General features: G+C 51.8%; 5 protein-coding genes across 5 annotated transcripts in view; 1 reads left to right on the top strand and 4 right to left on the bottom strand.

Moving 5' to 3' along the window:
• Nucleotides 1-674, bottom strand: part of HMPREF1120_00137 (uncharacterized protein) — a gene marked incomplete at both ends in the record, with an annotated part of 1,012 nt that extends 338 nt beyond the window's left edge. The window contains 2 exons of the mRNA XM_009154127.1: nt 79-427; nt 547-674. Of these exons, the coding sequence (XP_009152375.1) occupies nt 79-427; nt 547-674 (477 nt within the window). The remainder of the gene's footprint in view (nt 1-78; nt 428-546) is intronic.
• A 587-nt stretch (nt 675-1,261) lies between these two features.
• On the bottom strand, nt 1,262-3,171 carry HMPREF1120_00136 (2-methylcitrate dehydratase; the record flags this gene model as incomplete). The annotated part of the gene is made up of 2 exons (XM_009154126.1): nt 1,262-2,198; nt 2,708-3,171. 2 exons carry the CDS (start codon nt 3,169-3,171, stop codon nt 1,262-1,264), a joined length of 1,401 nt encoding a protein of 466 aa, XP_009152374.1.
• An 803-nt stretch (nt 3,172-3,974) lies between these two features.
• HMPREF1120_00135 (glutamate carboxypeptidase II) lies at nt 3,975-6,158 on the bottom strand (the record flags this gene model as incomplete). The annotated part of the gene is made up of 2 exons (XM_009154125.1): nt 3,975-5,797; nt 5,846-6,158. 2 exons carry the CDS (start codon nt 6,156-6,158, stop codon nt 3,975-3,977), a joined length of 2,136 nt encoding a protein of 711 aa, XP_009152373.1.
• Nucleotides 6,159-6,771: 613 nt separating this feature from the next.
• On the top strand, nt 6,772-8,895 carry HMPREF1120_00134 (uncharacterized protein). The gene is made up of 4 exons (XM_009154124.1): nt 6,772-7,142; nt 7,255-7,384; nt 7,938-8,222; nt 8,421-8,895. The coding sequence occupies exons 1-3, from the start codon at nt 7,140-7,142 to the stop codon at nt 8,051-8,053; spliced, it is 249 nt and encodes an 82-aa protein (XP_009152372.1). The 5' UTR covers nt 6,772-7,139; the 3' UTR covers nt 8,054-8,222; nt 8,421-8,895.
• On the bottom strand, nt 8,413-14,406 carry HMPREF1120_00133 (phosphatidylinositol 4-kinase; the record flags this gene model as incomplete). The annotated part of the gene is made up of 2 exons (XM_009154123.1): nt 8,413-14,344; nt 14,399-14,406. The coding sequence occupies 2 exons, from the start codon at nt 14,404-14,406 to the stop codon at nt 8,413-8,415; spliced, it is 5,940 nt and encodes a 1,979-aa protein (XP_009152371.1).
• Between the last annotated feature and the right edge of the window lie 626 nt (nt 14,407-15,032).

Here is a 15,032-nt window from a genome sequence, read left to right as displayed (position 1 = left end):
CTTCCCTCTTTCTCTCTTTCTCTATTTATCGCCTAGTAACACAAATCATCCGTTCATCGACCTTGGGGCCATACATACCTTTTCATACCAATGCCTCACAAACCTTGCACGCCACTCCCCCTCTCCAGTGTCTAACATTTTCGTCCAGAAAAAACAAAAGCGACAGTCACTTTCGGCATCCACCTCACACCCGTCAATAACAAACCGTTGCGTGATGGTGGCTTTCATTTTGGTGACGGCCCGCGTAGCCTCCACGTTGATATCGGTGGTAACCCCATGACACCGATGCATGATGAAGGCGCCCTTGTCCATCCCGGCCTGGGACTTACTGATGAAATCGAGGTGGTGCGTCCGGCCCGTCCATGTTGTGTAGATGTATGCGTCGGGATGGAAGATGGATTTTAGGTTTTCCCATTCGCATGCATCGCTAGAAGTTCGTCAGAACTGATGGCCGGATCAGGATTCAGGTCAAATCAGGAAATGCGTAACGTGTTATACAATGCGATACGATGTTATTGTTTTGTGCATATGTGCATGCATACGTACCGATAAAGAGGCCATCCTTCAGCCAGTTCGCGCAGTTTATATCTTTCCAGAGCGAGGCTGTCGGGTCCGTTGTTGCGGATCGCTTTGTCTGGTCGAGATCCGGGTGGGAGAGAATGGAGATCGACCATATCGACTGCTGAGTGTGGACTTCTAGTATACAATAAAATTTATATTGCTCGGGCTAACGTATGTATCTAGGAAACTGCAATATATAAAAGTATTTCGATCCTACTGGTACTGGTCCTGGAGTAGGGATCGGATACTGCACCAACTCCCGCTTCTCCATTCCCCGGACTCGGAGGTTTTATCCACGCCGGCATTTTACCCCGGCATTGGCAGGCCATTTGTGGGGCAACTACTGTACCACAACTTGAAGTAAGCTGCACCATCGTCCCTGAGAGTACTAATCCCGGGGAATTGAAGAGAGGGTATTTTAATGTATAACTCTGATGCCGGACGCTCGACCTTCTAATACAGCATACAGTGCCAAAGATCGTATTGGCATCAGCGTAGAACAATGTACGGAATTCCAAACAAGAAGCTCAAGATATGAATTATTCCATGACCCCAGATTCAAAATCCCGGCCTAACTTCAGTGGCAGAACATCGGCTACCTATTCTGGATTCCGATTCAAAAGCACATCCATCCAGGTCCAGTAAGGTCGTAGTAGCTTACTGCTCAATGTCCAAGTACCGACAGCTACGGTAGCATCCATCACAGATCCACCCCTATCGTCTTTGCCTCTTTCAACCCCCAAAACCTCTCACTCAACCGCCTGGCACCCTCATCACCCACAACCGGCGCAACCTGATCGATAAATTTATCCTCCAACTGCCGATCAGTCATTGGCATCTCGAGACTTCCAACCGCATGGACGACATGTTTTGTCAGTATCTTCCCACCATCACCCTCGAATTCAACCACAATCTCAGCCTCATCAGCATCAAGACTCGAGTCCACGACAGCCTCGATCTTGTTTCTCACCCTCACCACCTTTTCGCTCGTGACCACCTCGTCCTCATATAGCGCGGGGCCGGCCTTGCCAAAGACCAATCCGACCGCAGCACCGTGATAAACGCTGAATTTTGCCTGTAGACCGTCTTGGGGTGTCTGTTTGCCCGTCAACTCTAGAACTAAAGGGTGAACGCGGCAACGGACGGTTTTGATATTCTCGATACTGTTAGTGTCGACATTGGAACTGAAGTCCAATTCATGATGGATCTGGATACAGCCGTCAATAATAGGGTGGACGACGATCCCGCAGGGAAATGGTTTGAATGCGTTCTTGGAGATTTCCCATGTTTGGCCTAGTGTGTTGATTTGGTGGTCGAGCTTAGTAGTGGTGCTGTCGTCGTTCTCCTCCTGGTCGTCGGCTTCGCCGCCGACAACAACTCTCGCCCAACCTCGCTTGGCTTCCAGTGCCCGCATGGAGCTGGTGTATCCGTGCTCTGCAAGAATGGCGGCCATCAGTCCGTTCTGTGCAGCCCGGCCCACGTGGAACGATTTGGTGTCAGATCCAAACATCTCGCGGAGGCCGGTGACTTGGGTCGCGGCGATGCCGATGGCGTGTGCCATTTGAGTGGCGGTCAGGCCGATGAGTTTGCCTACGGCCACGGCGGCACCGATTGATCCAGTGGTGCTGGTGATGTGCCTGGAGAAGAAGAGGAATAATGTCAGAAGGAGAAGAGAGAGGCTTTGCAGCTAAATCACTTGACTTCAAGCGCAGTGCAGTGCAGAATGTCTGGCTGCTATGGTCCGGGAAGTGATATGGTATGTATGCAAAACGAACGGCAGGTCACGGCTCGATCCGGTCCTTGGCCACAATGCCTTCATGCTCTTGGGAACAAATGTTCTAGCCTATCTCGGTGCTTGAAATCGACCGGTCTGACCCAGGTCTGCAGAGCTGAGATCGAGGCCAAGTGGTGCCAGAACGAATTCTAGTTCACCGCAGCCCATTTGTATTTCAGAATCCCTTCGGAGCCTTGTCGGGCCGAACCCACCTTTGAGCACAAGAGGACCTTAACAAGAACCCTTATGCCCCGGGTAATGTAATATGTAGGGAAAGACAAGACAAGACAGTCGAAGACAAGACAACAAGTCAGGTCGAGAACAATATTGCCCGATAGAAACCAAATAAGATCAACAGTTTCTCTTACTCACCATCCAAGGTCATAATGTTTCGGCCAAACCGCCAAACCGACTTTACATTCCGCCTCGATACCCACTACCAAAGCAAGGATAAACTGCTCTCCAGTGACTGGCCGTTCCGGGCCCACAGCATCAGCCTGGGCAAGCAATGCGCTCGCCACCGGTCCCGTTGGATGGATGATGGTTTCCAGATGTGTGTCGTCGTAATCGTGCACATGGGATGCGATGCCGTTGATCAGGGCGGCATGGGATGCATCTGCGCGCACGCTTTCGTCAGAGCCCAATATGCGCGATGTAGGACGACCGAAGAACTGTGACAAAGCGTTCCGCGCTGTGGTGGTTGTGCGATGGTTGGAGCCCCCGATTGCACAGCCAGCCCAGTTGTAGAAACTCCGGACAGCGGCGTCAATGACGGAGCTTGGGAGGTCGGAGTATTGTAGGTAGACGGCCCAGGACGCCAGACGCTCTGTTGCCATTGTAGAGCACGACCTGTTTTTGTCGTGACAATATCAATATCAAGATCAAGGTCAAGATCAAGATTCACCTTTGCCTCACGGAACAGCGCGATCTGTTGGACTGGGCCGCGGAACTGATAAGTCGAGAGTGGACGAGGCGTAGAACATATGGTATATGCAAAAGACAGTGGTCACCACGCCTGGTTGTCTGGTGACTGCTTGATTTGGCTGGGGATGAACGCCAGTCAGGACACGTAAAGCGTGCGTTACGGCGGCCTGGGTACGAAGTCGAAATGGTGTCTACTGGTGCACCCGGCGTCGAGGATACAGATGAATAAAAGCGACGAGGCCATGTCTGCGTGGGTGATTGCTATGGTTAGCGAGAATAAAACGAACAACCGGTACCAGGAATCTGTCCGGCGGGGAGCACTCGGGTTGTTCTGTATGGAGAAGATAAAGCGTCTCTCCCCTCACGTCAGAACCAAAACAACTCCGACGTCGCAAGAAGCTCGGGCGATAGCCACACGGTTGCCGGTCGTCTCCAACAAGATCAACGTGGAGTTGCTATCCACAAGCAGGAGTCTAAGGTACCCGACGGGGAAGTGCAGAGGACGGACGTGGTATTTTAGCCTTACAGCTCGACAGTCGCTGCAATTTCGTATGTTGAAAGTGGAATATACCGTGTCTCCCGTATGCAACTAGAGACTAAGTACTATCTCATAGTTATATCCAATATTTTCCAGGCCCTGTGAACATTAATCGGGAGCATGAAAAGACCAACCAGCCAGAGTCAGGGCATCTGGTACTTTCATGACAGCTGTGAGTCAAGGCTTGAGAATGGCAGCCGCAACCTCCACAGCTCTGGCAGACTTCTGCACCCAAGTGTTGGCCAGCGTATAGTTTCCGGCATCGACAGCCTCTGTGATACCAGGCCAGGTCGTGGGGGCATACCCGGTATCCACGCCCGGTGCAAAGACGACGTGCTTGTAAAACTCCCTCGTGGGCAGACCCCCCTGAGACACAAAGCCACGACTGAAATCCCTGAATCTAGCGTTGACGAGACTGATTTCTTCCTCGGTCGACGCGGAGCTGAGCGTTGCGGTAAATGCTGCAGCAGAGGCGTTGAAGGTCGCTATGGCTGACTCTAATGAGGACAGGTCGACTGTTGCATTCGCGGCCGCAATGTCTTTGGCAAGGTTTTCAAGATACAGGGTCATCTGAACACCATAGTTTTCCACGTTGAAAGGCACAATTGCATCGTTGGCCAGATGATAAGTCAGCAAAGTCAGATACTGGCCCATGACTTTGTGGGTGTTGAAGCCCGGGTCGCCGAATGTGCTCATCCAGTGGAAATCATCATAGTTGGAGTGATAATGGTAGACCGGATCCGTCGGGCCTCCGCCAGAACCCATGTCAATTGAACTGATGCCGTTGTGCACGAACGACGTATAGTCGCTTCCAGAGCCCAGAACGCCAACCTCACCTTTGGTCAAACCGTACCAGACATCATAAAGTGAGAAATTGTTGTACCCTCGATATGGATAGACAACTTTCTTCATTACGGTCGTGGCAATCTCATGGAGCTCAGGTGTTCCAGATAACCACGGGTTGGGGCCAGAGACGGCGACGTCGATGTTGAGATAGGCGACCGCAGCCTTGCTTAGCCACGGAATATATTCCTCCACCCACTCAGTAGACCCAACCAGGCCATATTCTTCAGCATCCCAAGAGCACAAGACGATTGTCCTTCTCGGCTTCCACCCGGTCTTGAGCAGTGCTCCGAACGCTTTGGCAAGCTCGACCATGATGGCCGATCCTGAATTTGGGTCAGCAGCGCCGCCAACGATCCATGCATCGCGATGGTTGCCGACAACAATCACTTCGTCTTCGCTAGTCCCATTGATTATCCCAACGGCGTCCCAGATCCAGGTGATTTCATCTCTCATAACGTTGGACAAGGAGATGGTCGTGCCTGGAGCCGGGCCGGTGGAATAAGTTGCATTCAGTTTGCCCACCCAGTTTGTACGGTTCACGGTTTCTCCGTTTGGACCGTGTCCGTCAAGAGCTTGCAGTAAAGGTTGAGCATCCTTCCAAGAGATCGGAAGCGATGGTATGCGTGGTGTTACAGGTGAAGTGTCTGCGCGAGGCGAATCAAACCGTGACGGGTAACCCGGGGTGGTCGGGTCGCCCGGGTATGTTGACAAGAACTGGACACTGCCGCGTTGGACTGAGGTTGGATTTCTCGCCGGTCCATGAGGATAAGCAGCGTAGCCGTTGGCCTCGGTCACATTACCATCATCGGCCGTGTCTGTAAAAATGACGCAGCCAATCATGCCATGCTCCTGGGCGTTCTTGACCTTGAGCCCGCGGAAAGGCCCGCCATAGCGAGCCAAGGCGATTTTGCCTTCAAGGGAGACACCCAAGGCTTTGACCCGCTCAAAGTCAACCTGCTGGCCCCGACCCACGTAGACGTACTCGGCTTCTGCATCCCCTGTGAATGAGTAGCCATGAAAAGTGGGAACACTGTTGGGATAAGTTGTCACATCATCCTCGGCCAAAGCCTCTTCCCGCAATGAGGCAGTCCATGTGGACCCATTGGCAAAGGTTGCAGACAAGGAGTGCGACACGGGATAGTTGAGGTACACGTCTTGGAGTTTATCAGCTGGAGATAGTTGTCAAAAGGTTTTGCACCTACAGTATGAGGCCAAACCTGCGGACAAGCCAAAATCATCCCAGCGATCGGCTGTCCACTGGGCCATGGTCTGGTTACTACCCGCAACGTGATAGCCATGGGTGTAATAGTAAGACCAGGTAGCGATCGAAGCGTTGTCGATCGAATTGGTCAGGATTGCCTCGTTCTGGTCGAGGACTGGTGGGAACACTGCTTCTTCGCGTTTCGATAGAGCTTCATGAGGGTTGAAGATGTGGGAATGTAACATCTCACGCTGGCAAGCAGCAGCACAGGAGGCCTGGTAGGCCAGCAGGCACAGGCAGTAGCTTGGCTTCATGACGATAGTGACTGGTCAAGTTGAAGCAGATACGATGTGTATACACCGCGTCCCGGGAGGTTGGGATATGCCCTTGATATACTTCTCCATCCTAAATCACCAGGCGATCGCGCTGCAGAGCTCTCTTAGCCGTACTGAGCTGCCTCTTGAGATATTGGCTTCAATGCCAAGAAGCCAACTGATGCATACACGGGGTCACAAGGAACTCTCGACATATCTGCAGGCACTATAGGCCGGACGTTGTAACCTCAGATGAGGAGTTGAGATGGTCAAGCACGACATTTGCTGCTGGTTCTCGAGGATGCCGATGGAGCGTGTCTTGGACTGCGTCACAGAACGGAAGCGAGTGGTATAGGCAATTCCAGCACAATCGGCTCTTCTCCATCTGGAGATGGGATTGGTAGTTGTTATCTCGAGCTGGGGTCGGTAGTTGTAGGGAAGCAACCAACAACTTGACCGATGTCATTTGTATCCCCGGAATCTCGGAGTTAAGTTTCCCCAGACTCCTGGATAAGCAACTTGAACACCTTATCTCCACGTGATGCAGCCTTGGCGCCTCCGCGTTCTCTTCCCGTTCGACGCGTCTGACACGAGTTCAGGAGACGTCGCTTGAAGTTCAGCAGCTTCAGAGTGGAAAAGGGATCAGTCCAGTCAGCAGTGACCACATTTTCTTCAATAACCACCGCACCACTAATTTGGTCTTCGATACATCCACCTCTTCACTTCATCACTTCATCACTCAGGCCCTCTGTGCAAGAAGCATAAGCCATCAGTCAGCCGGCGCGATAATCAAACCATACACAACCCAACTGAAACACAACTTCAAGTGTTATTTCGATCGCAGCGAACACAGCCGACTAAAACACCAGTCGTCGGTTCGACAGACACAACATCCATCACCACCTACCACTTGGTGCTTGCAAGTCCAGCACGAGAGTTCTGCTGCAACATCTTTGGAGTTCCCATAAGACCCAACTTAAAATGGTTCGTTCTACCATCACTGACAATCTCCTCGCCTCGAATCGTTCTTTCTCCCGACGGGCTATCACCATCAGTCAACATCTTATCTAACAACACGTCTTGCATTCCTTTTCAGGCCCAAACACCAGCCCAAAGACGCGCCAACGAGAAGCACGCCAAGACCGTTGAAAAGCGCATGGGCAAGCCCGAAACCGCTTACAAGAAGAAAGAGACCAAGAAGTCTCCTGTCGGCATCGCCGCTGTCGGTACGTACAACTAGTTTCTCTTGCTCTCAACCAATTACGAGCACGAGCACACTGGCACGCACCTACGGTTATCTATCCATAAATCGCTCCATGTGGCAACAGTTCCAGTTCCTGTCCCTTTGCCCTCGGCCTCGGTCGTTTCTGGTGCTATCCAAGTCTCTGCTCGCTCATCGTCCTGCGTCTTGCCTCGGAGCAAGGCAAGGCTTTCAGCCATCTTGTTTTGTCACCTTGTCCAAGTCCTTCTCTGTGCTCTTGTCATTTTTCTTCAGCTCTTGCACCAATATCCTCAGAGTCACTCAACACAACTCTTTCCCACCTCTCAATATTCCTTCCCAATGGTCATATTTGCCCCAATACCGCGCACGACCTTAATTTATCCTTCACCCTGCCTGTCCATGTTGCCGCCTCTTTTACGACTCTTTCAACATTGAACACCTCCAGCAAATCAATATCCTCGTCGTTATTATCCTTTTCATTCTCGTTCAATTTCAACCACATTTCAACCACATTGATATCTGTTTGACCTCCAACTAACTCATATTCTCCCCTCCAGCCCTCCTCATCTTCGTCGTCATCGCACCTCTCCTCATCGAACAACTCCGTCTAATCCCCGCCGTGTGGACGTTCATCATGGATCTACTGGCCCGGATCGGCTTGGTGTCAAAATAAATAGAAAATAAAAACCCGGTGTTCAGCTCGATTCGCTTCGACGCCACTGAGCTTCCTAGTACTTATTCGCTACTTGCTACTTGCTCGTCTGATATAGCCTCAAGTCAACTGATGAGACTACCACCATCCATCACTAGTAGGAGTGCCAGTCAAACCTGATCACCTCCCAGTGAGTCACGAAACACCCATGGAGTAGAGACCCACCAACCACACCACATTCCTGCACAGTCAAACCTTGACCACTCCGTACAAGTATAAGCATAATGCCTACTTCGCCTCCCTTCGCTTCCCTTCACTTCACTTTGCTCCGTAGGTCAACCACACCATTCCCATACCCATATCCATATCGATGCTTATCATCAATAAGGAATACCATTAGTCAACAGCTGAAACTCATCATAAACCTTGGTCGTAACATTCGCCGCACTCTTCTTGATACAAGCCAGCATAAACTCCGCAGCCTCACGATCGCTCCTATCAAGGACAAACCTGTTCTTGAAATTCCGCATCGTCTCCGGCTTGAAGCAAGGCAGTCCCGAATCCAACATCAGCTCGACAATATGCGACAATTTATCACAATATTGCCTGGACGCCAAAAAGGCCTTGATAGTCAATTCCTCGAACCAGCGATACGGCTGACTGGTCGCTGGATCATCACCGCCCATGACGGCAATCATTTCCGGCGTGAGTTTGAACGGTGCACGTTCAAATTTAACACCACCAGGGGCAATGTCGAAACAAAACCCAAAGTCGATATGTAGAATATGTCCCTTGTCATCGACCATGATGTTTCCGTTGTGGCGGTCTTTGAACTGTAATAGATAGCTAATCACAGAATACGCCGCCATGGATTTGACGAATTCGCTCCGCGCTTCTTGATAGCGCACCGAATGCTCGCCGCCGTATTTTGTCACAAAGTAATCGTGCAGTCCGTTCACGGCCTCGCGGCCCAACATGTCGCGGCTGATCGAGTTGGGTAGAACGTCAATAACACCACACCCTGGTGCTGTTGCTGTGACTCGGTAGGGAAACACGTAGACGTCCAAGCCGACAGAGTTAAAAATGCCTCGGAATGCAGCGATCATTTGCAGCGCTAGTACGTCTTGACGGCAGTCGTCGCCGACTTTGAAGATGGCGCTCTGCCATACTTCGTAGGTATCGGAGTTTGAGTCGTTGAGTTGTTGATTATCTGATGAGTTGTCGATGCTGGTGTTCTTTCGGCTGTGGCCTCGTTGAAGTTGAGGCCGCGAAGGTGTGTGCGTTGCCGACGTGGCCTGTGGCCCGCCTGATTTCCCTACTGCTTCGACTATACCGTTCATTTCTTCTCCGGAGACATCTCGCTTTTTGCGGATCCGAAACGTCGCCATATAAGGTGCCTTTGCGTGCGATTGCAGTGGTTTCCCGGATTTGCGATCAATGCCCACCACAATCCCGTCCGGGTTACTGGGCAGATAGACGCCGACTTCCACTTTGATTTTGCGTAACTCCTCTTCAATCTTGGCTTTCTTTTCCGGCTTGCTTTTCTTGATGTACGGTTTGAGCTTTCCTGAAATATCGGTGACTTCGGAAAAGAACTCAAACTCGCGCTCGTAAAAGTCTCTGTCGGCGCCCGAGAAACTAGAGATCAGACTGTCCATGACCTTGTCGAGTGTCGGCTTGATCGGGTCTGGTTCTTGAGAGTCTTCGTCCTTGTACGCGTTGGCCTTCATGTTCCAGATGATTTGGTGCGCAAACAATTGCGAGAATTTGCCCGTCTCGATAATGTACCGCTCCACATAGCCCAATGTGTCATATCGTAGAGCCTGCACGATCTGAGGCACATAGAAGAACGTGACATCGACCGAATGACTTTCAAGTGCCCGCATCGCATATTGAATAATAAACGGATGGTTGCCGAAGGCCGGCAAAAAGTATGTCACTGCCTGCATCGGATTGACTGGACTCCAATATAGCAGATACTTCAACTGAAATGACAGGTCTGACGCCAGGGACTCGCCGAGCAACAAGTCAATTGCATTGGGCTCGTGCAGTGCTTTTTCGGGAAAGTTGGTCAACAGAAACCGCACCTGACGCCGTAGTTGCTCGTTGGGAAATCGGGTCAAGAGCTGTATAGCCAGAGATGGATTCTCAAACCACGCTGCACGGGCATACCCAACTATCTGGGTATCAGAGTGACTCTGATGATGATGATGTCCGAAATGATGGTGGCCTTCATGTGCAAGAGGGTTCAGCCACACATTAAGACGGGAGATCTCGTTGGCAAGAAGTGCCTCCAGAAGATCGTGCTTTTGTAGGGAAGAATCTCTCCCCGTAGCCGAACTGCCTGAACTGAAATTTCTCGTGTTCTGTAGGAGGCCAATGACATCGTGCATGACCTGTATTTCCGCCTTGATTTGAAGGCGATTGCCCCCGAACGACCACGCAGGCGGCTTTGAGAACCAATGGAGGCCGGCCGAAAGAACCAAATCCTTCAATCTCCACATTGACAGCTTGTTGAGACATGTGCTGAACTGCAGGACTCGAAGGGCTGCACAGACAACTTGAAACTGCATCTCTCGGAGCAGAGGATGGCCTTCGATGTGAACGATTCCGCGCAAGGTGCGTTCAAGCATCCGTATAAACGTGCGCTGGGTATTGGCACTTCCAAGCCGAATGGCGTTGAAGTGGCTTTCGAAAAACTGCATCAGTCTGAAATGGGGCGAGATCGTGTTATGCGCGGCCTGGGCTTGTCTTTGGAGCGCTGCCCGATCGGACGGCGCAAACTCCTCCTTGACATAAAATGGGTCGGGGTGCCGGAACCTGGGGCTGAAGATACCTTGCTTTCGATCAATCGTTCGCTCCCAAGCTTGCACGATCTCCGTTAATATCCTGGGTTCCATTCTAGGGTTCTCATGGATTACGCCCAACCATAGTGAGATACCGAATTTGACAGACTCCTTGCTGAAAACGTCGCAGGGAATGTGCACCAAGTGGTACACAATGGCAGTTTGCGACTTCTTGCTCTGGCATAGAAGAGCCGCTGCACTGCGAAGAAGCTCCTTGACTTCAGACATCTGCACGGACAATTGTTGTCGTATGCGTTTATGGAGATCAATAAGAGAGTCCAGCAACATCGACGCGGCGTCAGGGGATGACCGAGTGAAGGACGACCTCCTTCCAGTGGCGTTGTCCAAGTGAGCGATCGCTCGCTGGTGCTCCGGGATGCCTGTGAATCGATACTCTTGACGAGTCGTATACTGTGCCATAAAATCGGAAGCCATGTTGATGTTGGCGGATTCACCTCTCCTGTCGAGGGCATTTAGTCGGTGGTCCATGGCTGGGATGACAGAGCCAATCTCCAGAGCAAACGACCTGCCGAGCGAGACCCGTCCATAGGATCCCGTATCATCAAACTCGGAGAGGTACGTCTGCAAAAGACCCTTCAGGTCCAGCGAGGCCACATTCATAACCGTCATAAGCCACCGTCTGGCATCGCTGTGAAGGTTGTTCAATGTATGTTTGCGGAAGGCGTAATCATCGGACAATTCAATCGTGACCTTGCCTCGAGTAGACGTAAGCGTCGAGCGCCACTCATACTCCTCCACTTCTGCATCGAGACAACTCGACCACATCAGAGACAACAATTCCAACAGGGCAAAGAGTGCCGATTTCTGACATAATGCCGAAGGCGCCAATGCGACGAGATGACTGGCCGCTATTCTAGCAATCTCCTGCATCTTGCTACTCCGATGACAGCACCCACAGAAGATCCGAGCCATCTGTCGCGAGACATATGGAGCGCTGAATTCTGCCTCTCGGGCCGCCACCACTTTCTGGGTATATCTTTTGACGATTTCGTTCGCGACGGAGCTCAAGCACGAACCCATATGACTTGTCTGCGTGGTCGGGTCCTGGAAATACTCAAGAATCTCGGCACAACTGCCAGAGGTCGCGCGTAGACTTTCCACCAGGAAGACGGCATTGAGAAAGACCACTTTCTGGTAGCTAAGCTGCCGTATGTCCGATTCTCTGTCAGGGATGACTGCTATAAGGTTTTTCCTTTGCTCAGCGGTGTGTTGCGGACTCATTCCTCTTCTTAGGACCGTGTTCAGTTCGACATCCGCCTCTAGGAGTTCCGCACGGGCCTCATCCACAAGAGGTAGAGAATTCATGGCAAGCAGTCGGAGCTCATGATAGAATTGTTGACCAATGCGTGATTGCAGCGTGATGCCATGCACGGCAATGTTATACCAGACATCCCGGACCATGCCCAATATATCGGCATCTTCTGGGGATGTCGCCTCGAGAGTCAAAGCCGGCTTCCGAGATGCCAGGATCGAAAGAGGCCTCAGAAGCGGTGCGATCTCCTTGGCCGCCTGTTCCACTTCTGCTGACTGCTTGAACTCGCCTTCAACGACATCACCTTTGCTGAGGATCCGTTCCAACAGTTGCACTGTGTAGATCTTGAACAGGGGCGACCGGCTGTCCAAGTTGAGGGCCAGGTATTCCTCCGCCTTGCGGACGGCATCAAAGATAACGGTGTTTCCATGGAGAATAGCCTCCTCGTGTAGGCGAGCATACAGTCGCAATAGAGCCTTCAGCTCGTTATCTTTGCCATGCACCGCGAGTTTAGCCGCCTCCTCGATGATACGAGCGTCGACCAAGAGACTAATCCTGCCGACTTTCTGTAGCATCATCGTCTGCACAAGCGTCATGATCTTGCTGTCCTTGCTATCCGTGGCTATGACCACGATAGCATGTGCGACATTACCGCACACGAGCGAGGTCTCTTCTTCGCCGCTCAAAGAAAGTGAAATGACGCTCCCCGTGCGCAACTTGGCCGTGGATGACAGAGACCCATGATGGCCATTGATATCCGAAAGACCAAATGGGTGATGCACCTTTTCCGCCCCCGTCTGAGAGCTGAGGACATTGCCGAGTGAGTAAATGGTCGTAATCACAGCATCCTGAGAGAGCATCCTTAAGATATGCGACAGGCTGTGTGCCGCCATTGTCACTGCCGATGGGCTGGAGGTACCCTGGACGATAAACCTCAATAAAATGCGAGCAAAATTGGATACGGCCTCGGGCATATGTTGAGCCACGACCGCCAGACTCTTCAATACCACGTCTGCTAACTCAACATCGGCCATTTGCACTTGATTGGTGATGGCATCTTCCAGCCACCCAAAAAGGTCTTCCGGGTCCGCGAGGTCGTCATCCAACACCATGCAATGGAGGAAAGCTTCCAGTGCGTAGGCCTTGACGGAAAACGCGAGCCGCTGTTGCCAGGCGGAACTCAGTTGCAGATAATCCGACCCATCCTCCAGCGTACTTATCTGATCAGTGATGATGTTGACCAGATACTCGACCATATCCTCGGTCACGTTTTCCTCACGGGCGCTTTTCATGTGTGTTCCAGCGATGTACTGATCGAGAAGATCCCCACATTGCACGGTGCGTTCGTCACAGATCATCCGGGCTGTACACGCAAGAACCAATTTCATGAACCCCTTCTGCAACATCATTGCCCCAACAGGAATCCCCTGCGCGGCAAACCGTCTGAGATAACTCTTCCATTCCCTGCTGCCGGGCTCGGAAGATGCGGAGTGTCGAATGGCGGACGAAGCTGTCTCGACCGCGACCAGGAAATCCCCCGAAAGAGCGTTCTTCAAAGTCCTGATCAACTCCACCCGTTCGTAGGACGACCAGAAATTCTCATGTGAGGCCGCGGCGTCTAAGAACCCCATCAAGGACACGACGATCGCAGCGGTTTCCTGGGCTTCCTTCTCATTATCTTCGTCCTGGTCTCCAAGTCCGACGGACGCGACTGCTGCCGCGGACTGTGTCCAGTTTTGTAGGTATGACTTGATGCTGTACGCAATACCCTCCTTGAGCGTAGGGAAGCGGAGTCCAAGCAGGAGCAGGGCTTTCGTCAGTTGAAACGTGAGCGCCGTCCATGGCGCGGGCCTGATCTCGTGGATGAAAGGGGACGGGATGAACAGTTGCGAATGTGCTTCGGGAAGGTAGGCGGACAATTGGTCGGCGAGCCGTTCGGCACGAGAGAGGTCATGTAGTTCCTGGGCACTTGCGCAGAGGGCGAGCAAGATATCAAGCTCCCGATGGGTCATCCGCGTCCGAGACGTAGGGGTAATGGCTCGAAGAACGCCATCGAGCACGCCGTTTCTTTGTGACTTGGCCGGAGTAATAGACGATGTCAAACGTCGAAAATCTGCTTCGCTCGTGTGCGACCGTTGAGCTGACAAGATCGCGAGTCTGGAGAAAGCCTGCCGGCGCAGGCTCCCATGTGAACTGAGTACCTATGTCAGTAACGTCGTTTGCGACGGAGGTCGTGGGAAAGCATACACATCCATCTCGTTCTGATCAAGATGCGTGCTCACGCAGCACGGCAGGCTGTCATGAGTATGTGCACCGAAGAAGAGCGGCTTGAAGACGGACTTCTCATACTCTCATCATTTCTGTATCTCAACTCCACGCCGGCCAATGGATGCGGTTCTCGGAGGACGTGTCAATAATGAAGTTGGTGGCAGGCAGCGGAGAATTGATGGGCGCCCGGACCGGTGCTCGCTTAGGCCCGGAACGGCGGCGACACTTGAGCCGAACTGCAATGAGGACATACATTTGGATATCCAACATCGTACCTATACATGTCAGGTGCCTGTTCAATTTGCCTACAGTGGCTACCTCGTTAAGAGGGACTATGTATTATACATCCCCTTATTTGATGTTGCTATAGATGGTCCAGAGGACACAAATGCATACCGTAGCGAACATACAATTCCTCACTTCATGCTCGTGCCGTTCCGATCGTGGAGGGTAATGCACCCAGTTACTGTACGCATACAGCAGAATATTATATATAAATATATAGAATGACTTTTGTGCTGCCTTTCCTGCCGTGCCGTATCCTAAGCAAAAAGCAAGACACAGGGTTCCAAATGAGCACGGGGACATGCCGAATCCTCGATGACGAAGCAAA

This window comes from Exophiala dermatitidis, assembly GCF_000230625.1.
Source record: "Exophiala dermatitidis NIH/UT8656 unplaced genomic scaffold supercont1.1, whole genome shotgun sequence".
NCBI classification, from domain to species: Eukaryota; Fungi; Ascomycota; class Eurotiomycetes; order Chaetothyriales; family Herpotrichiellaceae; genus Exophiala; species Exophiala dermatitidis.
This window is presented reverse-complemented; position numbering and strand designations above follow the sequence as displayed.

Coding starts and splice junctions, on each gene's coding strand:
- HMPREF1120_00134 (XM_009154124.1), top strand. Junction 7,385..7,937: donor TGTCGGCATCGCCGCTGTCG/GTACGTACAACT, acceptor TCTCCCCTCCAG/CCCTCCTCATCTTCGTCGTC.